General features: G+C 56.1%; 2 protein-coding genes across 2 annotated transcripts; both read left to right on the top strand.

Moving 5' to 3' along the window:
• Positions 1-569: 569 nt before the first annotated feature.
• Positions 570-1,565, top strand: GCG54_00003450 (Cell polarity protein alp11; the record flags this gene model as incomplete). The annotated part of the gene is made up of 2 exons (XM_045403523.1): positions 570-803; positions 1,077-1,565. The coding sequence occupies 2 exons, from the start codon at positions 570-572 to the stop codon at positions 1,563-1,565; spliced, it is 723 nt and encodes a 240-aa protein (XP_045259711.1).
• A 5,899-nt stretch (positions 1,566-7,464) lies between these two features.
• Positions 7,465-9,128, top strand: GCG54_00003449 (Receptor-likey region transmembrane domain-containing protein 1; the record flags this gene model as incomplete). The annotated part of the gene is made up of 3 exons (XM_045403522.1): positions 7,465-7,692; positions 7,763-8,742; positions 8,798-9,128. 3 exons carry the CDS (start codon positions 7,465-7,467, stop codon positions 9,126-9,128), a joined length of 1,539 nt encoding a protein of 512 aa, XP_045259710.1.
• Positions 9,129-13,999: the final 4,871 nt, after the last annotated feature.

The following is a 13,999-nucleotide window of genomic DNA, read 5'->3' as shown; positions in this document are numbered from 1 at the left end:
CTGGGTAATGGAGGTAGTGAGGCTTGAACCGCCTCCACGTTCTCGACCGATTTTCGCCCATTTCACTCATTTCAGGCACACGACAAGTCAACCACACCTCGTCAACTCATCGAGGCCGAACCCGACTGGACCTTTGCTTTACAACAATACCCAACGTCACCGGACAGGTTTCCATACCCTCCCTCCCTGATTAAACCCGGTACAAAAGCACCACCAGCATCAGAGTGCCTCCAACAGCCCAACAACCGACTGGGTCGTGCGTCTGACTTGCATACAACGGGACTATCCAGCCCTACTGTGCATTGCTCTCGCCCCAGCCAACGAAATAATTGTCCGGTTGACACCCAAGACGCTTGGTTCCTGAACCCTGTTGCGCCGTCACAACTCCTTCGGCAACTTCTATCGACCAAGTTTGCCGCCCTCTCCCCCTACTGCCTACCTACCTCACCTTACCTTACGCTACACCAGAACCTCCGAGGAACTCAAGCCGCCCCACGTGTTCCTTGCAGCCGACCATTAGCCCGAATCCCATTCCACTCGGATCAGGAAGCCAGACCAAGTCATCCACCATGGCCGACGTTCCTCTGCAAGTCATTTCGGAAAACTCCTCGTCAGAGCGCCGTATCACCCCATCATGGACCATCAGCCAGCTGAGGTCCAAGCTGGAGCCCATCACGGGTATTCCCCCTTCGTCCCAGAGAATCAGCCTCAAGACCGCTTCGGCGAGCATTCCGATTGAGGCTGCCGATGAGGACAACGCGCATTTGACAGCTTTCCCGCTCGCCCCCTATGCAGAGCTGCATGTAAGTAGGGCTGTGTTCTTCTACCTGTACCCCTTCTCAGCTCGCCTATGGCGGCTCGCTGGCGCTTCTCCCTGTCCGGTCTGCCTCGCCGCCACTGTTCAGTACACATATCCTCACTAGCCGCCTCGTCAAATTCAGTGACGCGGATAAGGCGGCGAAGTTGCCACTCAGGCCCTCGCCCTAATCATATTGAGGCCTCCCATGGCGAAGCCCGACTGGATGTCTGGCGTTTTGTTTCTCTGGAGTATACTGTGCTAACAACACCTCTCTTAGGTGGCCGACACACGGCCGGCAGGAGCCCGCCCGAACTTCACAGACACCACGGGTGTTGAGAAGTATGTCATGCCGGAGGAGGAGTATGCCAAAAAGACCGACTCCGTCCTAGCATGGAAGAAGGCCCAAAAGCTGGGTCGGTTCGATCCTGACGCGCCAAGCATTGAGGAGGCCAAGCTTGCGGCTCTCCAGCAGGAAATTGACCAGCGGGGCATTGCGGTAGGCAAGCGTTGCCGAGTTGGAGGCGAGGATTCTCGCAGAGGTGTCGTCAAATACGTTGGAGATGTGAAGGAGATCCCCGGAGGCCTGGGTCCCTGGATCGGGGTTCACCTTGATGAACCCGTTGGAAAGAACGACGGCAGCATCAGTGGGACTAGGTATTGGGGCGAGGATTCGACCTTGAAGCATGGCGTCTTCGTGAGGCCCGAGCGGGTTGAGGTTGGCGATTGGCCCGTTCTGGACGACTTGGAAGACATGGAGGAAATTTGAAGAAAGGAAACACTCGGCGCCATCGTTGCCGCGCTTGGAGTCCATGGCGACGGGCTGACCAGGTGGTCGCGTGGCTACGCGAAGACAACGAACCCCTTTTCTTCTCTGGAACGTTCCCCAGATCAAGTCCGAACGCATATTTCAGACGAACGCGAACGTGGAAGTTCGATCATGCACTGATCGAAAAAATCCAACTTGTTCGCGGAGAACGCTGGCCCAGAAAGGCCGTTGACCAAACGGCAAAGGGGCGTTGGTGCAGTAATGACAAGATTCGATGCTTTCTCCCGTTTCAAGTATTTCGCCCTGTGTGTAAGATGATCAGCTAAACACTATCGTCAAATACCAGACCAAATCTGTGTCAGCGATATCGGACGACGTCCAAGTCTCGCTCTCGAGTTCTCGATGCTTTCTCCTGTTTTCGGCACATCTTTGGATGAACCGTCTGCCACGGCATGGTTCGTTTCTCTCCTCCAAACATCAGACTTGACGTTCTTGTTCCAAAGAACCAACTCTCGTTCCCGCCGGGCAGAAAGTCTCCGAGTCGGACCCGGCGGCATAACAAAGCCTTGCTCTGTGACCGGCTGCTTCCCGAGCCATGTCGTTGCGTACAATGCTCGCCCACTGGTTTCTACGTCCGAAACCCGGGAGTCTTTGGCAAACTCCCACGATTCCCAGTCCGATGACTTTTAGGGTCGGACGAATCGTCCACATGTTCGGCAAGCTCGCGGGCTTCCTACCGGGCTGAGGGCTTGTACGACAGCATAAGGAGATCCACCTCCTCGATGCACTCCATGCTGGTGCAGCGCTGAGCCTTCTTGTGCTTGATCGTTTCGCCAGTCTCTACGGATACGGAGTGCCCTGGCGTTGACTGGTTCTAATTTTGTTCTGCCAAAGGCAGTCGATCGCGAAACTTCATAAACGAAAGTCTTCTCTTCATCCCCTCAATCGAACCATCACAACGCCCCTTTTGGCAGTGACTTCATCCGACAGGGTCCGTTCCCTCGACGTGACTCGATCGTGGCAAGAAACATAAAGGCTCGTTCTCGGTGCCTGAACTCCTGACGATGGGCCAAAGGCAAAAGTTGAGAGGGAGTAGGGGGAGAGTTTGTGGTGTGTAGGAGAGTCTACCAAGAAAAGCTTTGGTCGGGGATCAGCATGAAGAAGCCAGCATCATCATCAGCTCCGATACTTTGTGAACCTTGAAGCATTCACATACAACTGCATGAATGACAGGCAACTGCCGACCTCGCCCTGGGAGATGTTTGCGGCTCAACAAAGCGGGTAAGAGACGGGACTGTCTGGGGAAGGTTCGGTAGTCAGAATGCTGGTCGGCAGCCAAGGATCCAGGATCAGCAGACTTCTCAGACATAGGCTGTGTCTGAGCCAGCTCCACGACCGCCTGGTCCAGGTCCTGCAGAGGTCATAAGCGTCGCTCGCGACCGACAGGTAACCCTTCCTCGCTCTAGGCACCTCCCTTCTTATCTTCTATACTGGAACCCTGGACAGCACCACGAAGTCCGTGGTAGAATCAACTTTGCCCGTGGGAGTGGTGAATCTACTGCAATTCTATGATTACCTATGAACCTGGGGGTTGAAAGTGGTTGGGGCTGCGTTGATCAACCCAGCCTCAACGAGAGTTTGCAGAAGAAGGCGGGGATAAAAGGAAGGAAGAAAGGACGTCGACATGCAGCGGGATATGGGGTTTCCTGTCATGCGGAAGGCATGGGGACAAGTTTGGCATCTGAGACTGAACGGCGGTCGATCACCAAGCAGAGATGCGAAGAAAGTTCCGAAGGAGCCGAATGGGGGGGCGGGCGAACCGCAAACAATGTTTGCATTGGCATGGTGTTCGTCAAGTTGAACTGGATGACGAGCGAGTAGAGCGCAGCAGTGTTGGACGAGATCAATGCAGATAATGCAACGGCAAAGGCTATACTATCTGATGGGACAGGCGTTCCATCCCTACCTGCCCGAATCGTCCAGAGTTCATCTTTCGAATGACGAAGGAAGCTTGAAGTTTGACGTCGGAGGCGGGTGCCGGACGGTGAGTTAAGGACACCGGGGTCCGGGTGTTTGATGAAGAGGGTTTGTTACTGTTTCTGTTCTCGTCTTGATGCGCCAACGAGGAACAGCCCAGCAGACCGCGCCGGAGTCAGAGCCGGGCATGCTGGTCTCGTAGCGGAAGACAGATTTGGGGTAAGTTGTCCAGGAGGGGTTTCCCTTCGCCCTGTGAACTCGTGAGAAAGTATGGGTGGTTGAGGGATGTGCCCCCCCTGCAGCTGGCTGGCCAGTAAGACGCACAAGAGGAGGGTTTTGCTGATCACACAACCTCGGAGGCGGTGTTGAGGATGGACAAAGTGGCAGCATCATGACAGGCAATTCGGCCGAACTGGCCCAACACCTGATCAAACGGACAGGACAGCTTCCATCGATCGGTTCGGGGTTGCAGCGCAGTCCGAAGAAGGCACGGCGGAGAACGATCGCGTGGCGACGCGTAGCGAAGCTGTCCAGTTGCGTAGCCAGACACCACATGCGCGGGACAATCAACCAGGCAAACACACATTACTTACGAATGGTAAGCCGAGGGAGCCGCCCGTGGACAGGCGTGAGAAGTCCGAACCGACCGGAGTGCCGACATCACCTGATGTTCTGAACCCAGAAGTGTCGAAGAAGCCAACGGGCCCCAGGTAGCCTGAGTGTGTGATGAATCTGGACCCGGGCTCGAACACGACCTGGCCGAACTGTATCCCAAGTCAGACGCGTCCATAAGGTATGGGATGTCCTTGTAGGCAGATCCGAACTGCCGAACTAGAACAACGGCGGCAAATTGAGGGCTTAACCTGGACGAGCTCGCTTGTCGACGAAGATTTTGCCGCGCAAGGCTGGAGTTCTGGAGGCGAGATTTCTGTTAATAGTGACAGCTGCGTGTGAGGTAGAAAGGGGCGGCGGCTGTGAGGTGAGGATGCTGCTTGTTGCAGTGTGTCGGGTGCGGGATGAAGGCATGAGAAACAAGAGAAGGAAAATTTCTGATGCGGCGGCGAGATGGGGCCACGAGCGGGCAGAGGTTTGAAGGCAGGGAGGCACAGGCAGAGCAGCGCAGAGAATGGCGGGTGCTGCAATATAGCATTGAGCTTTATCGGTTTGAGTTGCGCTCAAACGGGGCTCGCCGTCTCAGCGTGTCGGAGGTTCGCGATCGCTGACGCCCAGCTGGGCAATCTACCGCACACACATCGGTTTCTCTTACAGGACTCTCAACGTCAGGAACAGGCGAAGCGAACCAACCCCGGACTCCTGACAGGGGGATGGACGGGGATTTGTTCGGGCTGAAGATGGGGCAAAGATCTGACTGCGTTCCCTTTTTTGTTTTTTTTATTCTTCCGCCCGAGGTGGGAGTGGGAAAGAGGGCCGGGGCCGGGGCCGTGGGTGCGCGTCAATTCGGAAACCCGTGAGAGATGTCACAGGGCAGTCTCGAAGCCTGCCAAGACCGGGTCCAACGGTTGCATCAGATGCGTCAGCGATCGGTGCAAGTCCTCTGGGTGGCGGCAGATGAGGCTCGAGTTGTCCAAAGGGATGCAATGCAGATGGATACCATCAACCCTGATTGCTGCGGCCTGTCACACACACAGGACAAGCACAAAGAACAATAACAATGACAACAACAACACGACCGTGGCCTATGGTGAGCGTTCCATGGGGGGGAATGGGGGCTTCGGCAAGCTCCCGGCGCCTCCGTATTGGACGCGAGGCTCTTCGCGACACGTCTCGTATTTCAAGCCAGGACAGGTTGAGGCCCGGGTCTATACTTCTGCGTTGCGGCTGTGTCGTGTATCGGGCGCCTATATTGTTATTGTTGTTATGTGGCCTTGCGCAGTCAGTGATTCTGTGCGGCGCCGTGCAACGGTTCTTCTGAAGATCAGGATTGGCCCCGGATGACTCGAAACTCTCGGGTGCGGTGCGAGGTCGGGTCGGGGAGTTTGGAAATTTGGGCATGGTTCAATTGGCAGCGCCCAAGTGACTGGAAACGAGAGAATGCTTCTTCAATGTCGCCAATTGATGGCCGTTTCGCGGCAGATGGACGGGCAAACATCAGATACATGAGCTCACATCAGTCGAAGGCGTACGTGTTGGCCACTGTATCTCGAACAAACAGAGGTTCACTTCGGAGACTTTTCCCAGCGGAATCTGTTTGGTGCAGCGAATGTGGGCGACACGGCACGGCACATTTATCCATGGTGACCCCACCCGACCTTGCCCAGAAAGGCATCTGAAGCCTGAAGCCTGAAGCCCGGGGCCCTGTTGGAAGGGCGGGCTGGAACTTGAGAGGCCTGATGGTGATCACGGCAGCGTCTCGCAAGTGAGAAAGTCTGAAGCCAAGCCTCACTCATCCGTCTCGAAAAACCTGGCAATGTACGGATACATGGCATTCGTAGGTGAGCCGTGAAGTACCTACTTGGGAGTGACATGATAGGCGCTGGAGAATTTCCGCGGCGAAACTCTGGTGATGATTCCCCGGGGGTGGGCAACGGGCCAGTCAGATGCGAGGGAATAAGAAAAACAGCGGCGACATTGATGATTGCTGCCCGGTAGAGTTCCCGCCTTCCTTGCGCGCGCCTGGCAATCGGACCAGGTTCATCTCAGGTCTCGACGTGTGAGTTAAGGTGCGCCAACGGACGGCATGGCGACTCGCGGTAGGGATTGCGGGATTGCGGGATGGGGGGATTCTGAGATTCTGCATCTAAATCTGCTTGCGCCCCGTCTGGTCTGCTGCGACTTTGCGGCTCTGTCCTTTGTCGTCGTTGTCATCGTCATCTGTCATCTCCAGTGAAGGACACAGACGAAAAGAACGTGCTCTTCTCTGTTCGAAACTGCCGCCGGGGCGCCGTCTCGTCGACAACCCAAGGCATCTAGCCTGACGCTCCCGACCAGCACAGAGATTCTCACGGCATCCCCGTCGTGCTGCTGCAGCTGACCCGAACTTGCCTGAGGTCCCGGGCTGACCTGTGGCCTGTGTCGCTGCGACTGAGACTGACCTCCGCCGTCACTCCTCCACATTCGTCTTGGCGTTGGCACATCCTCCACTCGAGCCAGCACCCAGTCGCTTGCACCAGGTACTTGGCTCTCCCTGCCGTCCACCACCAAGCCGCCGTGTACCCTGACCTTGCGCCTGCCAGCGTGCCGCCGCTACCGTTCCCATCCTTTCCGGCGGCTGACTTTTGTCTTCGTCGCTCCCGCCTTTCAACCACCTCCTCACCACACCACTCCAACCACAAACCACTGCCGACCTTTCCATCTCCGACCCGGCCGTTCCTGTCGTCCAACCTTATCAACGACATCACCGCCAGAGCACCGCAACAAGAAGCAGAAGACGTCCAACCGCCCGTCTGTTCGTCGACGACACATTAAGCGCGCTCATCCATCAGACGCATCTTTACACCCGGTGCGACGACCACTTCTTTGCGGATACCGGAATCCAGAGAAGATGACCATCTGATATTGGCGGTTCCGAGGAGATGTGACACGCCAATCCCCCCATCTTCCTCACAAGTCCAGTCCTGCAACCGAGCGATCCCGACCACCCACGTCCGACCGTCTTCCAGCACCTCCTGCCGTGCAACTACCCGCCTGGCCGCATCGACCGCATCGCACCGCACCGCATCGCACTGCATGCCCATTCGCAACCGCACTACGCTTCTTCCATCGTCGTCCCTTTTGCCTTTGGCTCAAGGTTTCCACCTTTCCCTCGACTGACATCTGTGTCGATCCCGCCAATCTTACCGACATCCTAACCTCGCCTGTCATCCGAATTTCGACTTCTGTTTTCCTCCGTCCGCACCAAGCGACGTCGACCGTCGCGCGAACGTGAGAGAAGAGAGTGAGAGCATCGACACCCCGAGGCGACATGGCTCGTTCGTTGCTTCGCGGCTTGGCCTGCGCCGCTGCCGCTGCCGCCCTCGCCACGGTAAACGCTGCCACCATCGCTGCCCAGAATGACATTCCCTCATGGAGCGAGAAGTCTGCCATGCAGCTGTCGCTGTCTTCTGCTGGCGGCGATGTCGTGCCTCTGACGTTCATCGTCATGCCCTCTACCGAGAGCCTGGGCCTGAATCAATCAGACGTCGCCCGAGGGGTATGCATCAAGTCAACGTCTCGACGAGGGTTCTCGTCACAGTCAGTTTATATCGCTAACGTATCAACAGACAATCAAGATCGAGGGCACCATGGTTGCCGCCACCTCTTCAAACTACAACTCAATCAACCAGAACTCCCAGATTGCATACCTGTCTTGCGATGATAATGATGGCAGCGGCTTCATCAACCCAAATATGATGCTATCCACGTTGATGGAGAACAAGCCAAGAGCGATTGTGTTGTACAGCACCGTCGGGAACTGGTGCCAATTATCCGGGGACGTCTCGTACGGTTCCATTCTCACCATGGCGGATGCCGGAGACGCGTCGCAGGCCCTGCACATTCTCAACGGTACAAACGAGGTGGACGTAATCAAGGTCACCATCACTGGAAACGCGACGTCTGCCAATGAAGGGTCTGGCAACGGCGGAGGCGGTAACAACTCAGCGGTCGCTATGAGCATCCTTTACAGTATAACGGGTCTCATTACGCTGCTTTTCCTCATCATCATCGCTACGGGTGCTGTAAGGGCACACCGTTACCCCGAGAGGTATGGACCCCGCAGCGCGTTCAATGGCCGTCCACGCCAGAGTCGTGCCAAGGGCCTTGCTCGCGCTGTTCTGGATACCCTTCCCATTGTCAAGTTTGGCGAGAGGCAAGAGGGCATCGCTAAGCCCGACCCAAACATCGAGTTGGAGAGCGCTTCAATTCAGAATGAAAGAGGGCCTGAGAGCCGCAATGAGCAGAGGCAGCAGGATACTGTCCCAGCAAATAAGAGCGCAGCAGCCACAACCACCACGGCCGTCGCCGCAGAGGCAACAAGTGCGTCAGCCGCAGCTGCAGTTGCCACTGGGGCTACGGCCAAGACGGCTGCCTCTGACAGGAAACCCGAGACGGCGGCTCAAAATGAAGAGAACTTGGGCTGCTCCATTTGCACTGACGACTTCACCGTCGGCGAAGATGTTCGTGTGTTGCCCTGCAATCACAAGTTCCACCCCAACTGCGTTGACCCATGGCTGGTCAACGTCTCGGGCACCTGCCCTCTCTGGTGAGTTGCTGTCTGTGAAACTTTGTCGAACGGAGCACTTTCTAACATATCACAGTCGTCTCGACCTGAGACCTCAGGGGGAGAACTCTGAAAACCCCAGCGATGAACTTCCCCCGCCACTGGACCTCGACGGTCACGAGAGTGACGGCTCATCAACCACGCAGAGACGGCGGACCCGGCTGTTCGACCTCAACCGGTTGAGACACGCTTCCGCCGAAGAGCGTATCCAGGCCCTGCGGCAGTATAGAACACAGCAGCAGAGCCAAGACGCGTCCAACGAGCCCGCTGGCGCAAACGGTGACGAGAGACAAGAGAGAAGTCGCAGAGCGAGGATGGCCGACAAGCTGCGGGAGAAGTTTCGCATTCGAACAAACCCGCAGTCTTAAACCTAACTGCCTCCGACATGAGCATATCAACTAGGCAATGAGCGCATGAGGCATAGCAAACTTGCAGTTGCAGAGGCTGCAACAAAATTGACGAAGGAGAGAACGACATTGAAAGCAGCATATCGACAACACACTTCGATGGTCCAGGGGGCCTTGTTCAAGCGTAAAAGCGGGCAAGGACCCGTTTTCACTTCGACGTATAGAATTTGGCGTTACAGGAATAAAGTCACACCGGCGGACACTTTCAGCATTGTACGGCGTTTAGCGGACATGGAACCACGATGGACTGGTGGTCACTGGCGAACCCTAATACTTTCGGCCGGGAGAGGGAGGGCGACTGTATATTTGGCGGACTGGGAGGACTCAACGTCCATGGCATTGAATACAAATCACAATGGACTACTACGTTGGCCAGGAAAGGCAGGTTCGAGGAAAACAGAGGCCCCGGCATGGAGGGCTATGAAGCATCTCATCCACGATTGATCACGAAGCAAGTACACGTTCTTGGTGGCATTCACGACAGTACATAGATAGAAGAACGGTGAATGAAGATTTGAATTACTTGACTCGAGTAGCGGCAGTGACTTTTGCTTGACCTCGGCAGGCTGGGCCACTAGGGCCGGCGTTTTGGACATGCTTGTTCGTTTCGGTGGAGGATGAAGGAAACGCCGAGACAACGATGGACAAGCCACAAAGGCGCGCCCAGTCAATGGGAAGCCAAACCGACTCGGCCGGCGTTTTGACTCGTGAGAGGCCGGAAGGATTCGTTGCCTTTGGTTTCCTCCTCCCTGTATCTCAAAGTATGTATGTCTCTCTCGCAGATCCTTGAGCGGAGAGATCTACCTCACCCACCCTCACTCAGCCTGCTAGCCTCCTTACGTCTTGGTGCCCTTCCCTCTCTCTGTTGCCCGGCTGGCAATAGAACCGGTGCCGGCGGAGTGGAGGAGGAGGAGGAGGAGGAGAGGAATGCTGAGCTGGAGCTAGCCTCGAATTGGTAATCCAGCCCGCCGGAGGAGGAGGAGGAGGGACGGGACGGGATGGGATTTTGCCGTTTCTCTTGCTTTGGCTGGGAGCTAGCTTGGGCGATAGTCAGGGGAGGCCACGGGGGGCTAGAGGCCTTCATCATGGCGGTTCTTGTGTGCTTCGTCGCCGTCCCGTCCTCCCCCAAGTGCCGATCTATCTGGATTGGGGGGGCATGGTGAGGAACCGGTTATTCATTCCGTTGGCTTGGCATTGCCGAGGTATCGTGACGGACTCTTGTGGCGCCTGGTGGAGGCAGGATTGGACAAGCACAGTATCTGCGGGTTGATTGTGATATTCCAAGAGGCTTGATTCAGGTTGTCAGGACACGCACAACGGCCTTGGTCTGGTCGCGGGGGGCTCATTCAGGTTCGCCATCCTTTTGCTGGAGAATTCGGGTGCAAGAGGAATTCAGTCACCGGGTTCCTGGGCTCCGGACGAGGCGGCGACTGAATCTGCAATGCCAAGTCGGGAGTGAGATGCCTTGCCAACCTCTTTGGAATGCAAAGGCTCAAAGGACCGTACCGCCCTCTATAGGGCTGTGGCGCGGTGCAATGCCACTCGACTGCGGAAACCTGGGGTTGTCAAGGATATTTCCTGTTTCCCAAAACCGTCACTCCCGAAAATGCGACTCTTTAGGGTCGGCGAAGTCTGTTTTCGGAATTGTTCACAGCGAATCTGGGTGTGGCTGTCGTAGGCTTAGCATCACGCGGATCCCAGGTAGACTTTGGGCATGTCTCAGAGGTTAAACAACAAGCTTGATATCCTTTTGATCTTCGAGAAATTTGTCATGGGCGTGTCGTCGAATTCGATTGCTTCTGGAGGGGTTCTCTGTCGACTAGCAACGTGAACGCCTCAAAGAACGGGGCTGGCGGCATCTTCCACGAATTGCGCGCGTGTGCAAGTCCACGCATTTCAGCCCGCACGTCTATCAGCTGGGGAACGAAACGTGTCGTGAGCGTGGGCGTATCCTTCAGATAGGCGTTTGGGTTTGCGCCAAAGGAAGCCTCAGAATCGTTGGAATGTCAGGTGTCTTGGTGAGAGTTGGAGACTACGAGGTAGCCTCCAGGTCTCAGACACGGACGCTTCCGTGAATGAAACTAATCGAGATATCGATCGCTGAGAGGCGTCCCGAAGATCTAATCAGGCTGATCAAGGAGTGTTCCGCGTCGCGTCGAAATACCACGGTGGGTTCGCGGAAAAGGGGGCGGGCGAAGCAGAAACAACTGGCTCACGGCGCCGTCGTACGTAATAAAACAAGAGTGTGAGACTGCCGAAAATCAGGGCGTTCTGGCCTAGTGGAAAACGAGGTAAGCCGGCGATGCTAGCCCTTAAAGCAGTCTGGCGTGTCGGCGTCGTGGTATATCGCTGTGTATCCGATGTGGCTGACGATGTGTGGCTAAACGGTGATGACATGGGTGGTGGTTATGTCGGGCCAATCAACCGCCTGTGGACCCCTTTTTTTCCTTTTTCTGTTCTTCCTTGGTTGACGCACTTTCCCCAGACAAGTGAAGTCGAGGTGTGGCACGGTCCCTCCGTTCCCGCCGAGGCGAGCAGGAACAGCCAGCAATTCCGGCAGGATGCTGTCCGTGAGAGCTTCGGAGATGTGGCTTGCGCTCACGGGCCCTTCTCAGCGGGGCGGGATCCCGCAGAAGCCGCTGTCATTGGATGTTTGGGGTTGGGTAAAAGTGGGGTTTCGTTCTGCCGAGAAAGTCGTCCACCAAAGAACGGTTTGGTCCCTGCGCCGTCGTCCAGCTGGGGTCGGACGAATGTGCGCAATTGTCCAATGGCATCGGGCTGCGTGTCTCATTGCCTGCTTATCCTGTGTTCTTGTCAACCGCTTGTTTCTCCCTGATACCCGGGGCCTGGGAATACCTTTCTGTCTCGACGCACCTCGCATATCGTCCTCGGGTCCTCGTGATCCAGCGTCGGGCGCCCCAGATCTTCGTTTTTCAGTTCGCTTATCTTCTGGCATGGGCAATTGCAGCCGCAGGCTCGCAGACCTGGCCAGATTCTGTATGGTCGCGTTTTTGGGTCGGATTGCATTACGGGATTTGCGTCCGCCGCCGTCGCACACCATCTAGCGCATAAGAGCCAACATGGAGAGTGCAACATCAGCTCGGGCGTCGTTTCTGGGACTGCAGGCCCTGCTCTCGCAACACGTTTGAATGGCACAGCGCAGCGTGCAGACGGGAGACAAACGCCTCAACGACGACGACATCTCCTCGGCCAAGGCCACGCGCCTGACGTACATACTGCAACGCAGGCGAGCTTTGAGACCGGCTGCACGAAAGCGAGGGCGGGGAGAGGAGGGTGAATGGCAAGCAAGACGGGGTCTAGCAGGTGTCGGTGCCACGCATCTATCTGCATGGCGTTTCTGTCCATCTGCGCGAACTGAGTGCACGGTGTTGTTCTGCACGAGAGGTTTTCCTGGCAGCCACATCTCAGCCACCACACCGAGGGCGACACTGGACTTGCCTGCCGGATCCTTGTTCCCTCTGGCCTCGGGCATTTTCTCATCAGACAGAACTGCTGGCTTTATGAAGAGGAAATGCACTATGGAGCAAGCGTCCGCGGAAGGTCCCCCGCTGCACAAAACACACAAAAGTCTGGACGACTATCTTACACGATACCTTGCGGATTATGCCTTCCTTTCCTAGACGGCCATTGCGACATCCGTGGCTCGCAAAGCTCTCGAGCTCCAACCAGCCCCGGTAACCTCCGGGTCTCACCATCTGCCTAGCCTCTGCCCAATCTCTCCTTCCCGTCAAGGCGGTTGGCTGGCTGCCATCTGGATGTCCCCCGGCGACGCTCGACCCGCTAGCTGACGATGAGGAAGATCTACCCTTCGTGCCTCCTGCAGCTCCGTGAGTTGTCTCGGTGTTAGGTGCTAAGGTCAGCCGCACCCTCAAGCACACAATTCTCTTGGGCTGTTTGGCGTGGCGCGCATGAGCTTGAATGAGGAGGAAACTGCGGGATCGCATATCGAGGGGCCCAGTCTCAACGCAACTTCAATAAGCTCACCGACCGTTTGTTCTGGTTTCTTGGCCCTTATTGAACCACTTCTTAGTGGTTCTAATGGTCCTCTTTTCCTTCGAATATGGGCGCTGGCAATGGCACGCCAGGTGACCCGGCTCAAACGTTCGACCGAACTCTAGATCGTGACGATGATGCAAGATTGCCCGCATGTCCCGCCCACCCACAGACTCGAAAAGCCAGAAACAACTATATTGCACAAAGACTTCTCAATCAAACGCTAAACCGATCGTGCATCGAAGGTATGGCATTTGGGATTTGCAGAGGTGCGGCGAGGGCGTCGAGGACTCGAGCAACGGTTAAAAAAACAAAAGCCAAAGATGAAAGTGAAGCCAGCCATCTGACATCTTGGCCGTGAGTGCTGCTCGCCGTCGGCCGGCGCTCTGCCACTTTCTTCCATCCAGTTCTTCCTTTCTCTCAGGTTCATTTGCAGTCATTTAACCCCAATCGCAGAGTTGAACCTTCAAACCTTCTTTTTTGGATCTTCCATCGTTCTAGCAGACACCTCTCGAGGCTGTGAGGTCACCGTCGGCCGTAAGACTTTTCTTAGTCGGCCTCTTCGGCGAATACTTGAATCTACATGGCCAGGCGGCTATAGTACTCTTTCTTGGAATCTTTCCCGCCGGATGAGGCGTGGAATACCCAGGGAGGTCTCACATCGGTAGCTCGCCCACATCGGGATCCATTTAGTCCCAACTACCTGAAATGCGGATACGCTTGTCGATCTCTCCGTTCCCCAGGAATGCGTCTGTTTTAGTTGCGGGATAGGGTCTCACAGATCCGCCGTGCGTACAGCTCTTCTTTGTTGTTGTAGC

This window comes from Colletotrichum gloeosporioides, assembly GCF_011800055.1.
Source record: "Colletotrichum gloeosporioides strain Lc1 chromosome Unknown consensus_74, whole genome shotgun sequence".
Lineage (NCBI taxonomy): Eukaryota > Fungi > Ascomycota > Sordariomycetes > Glomerellales > Glomerellaceae > Colletotrichum > Colletotrichum gloeosporioides.
Note: the sequence above shows the minus strand (reverse complement) of the source record. Positions and strands in the feature narration are given on the sequence as shown.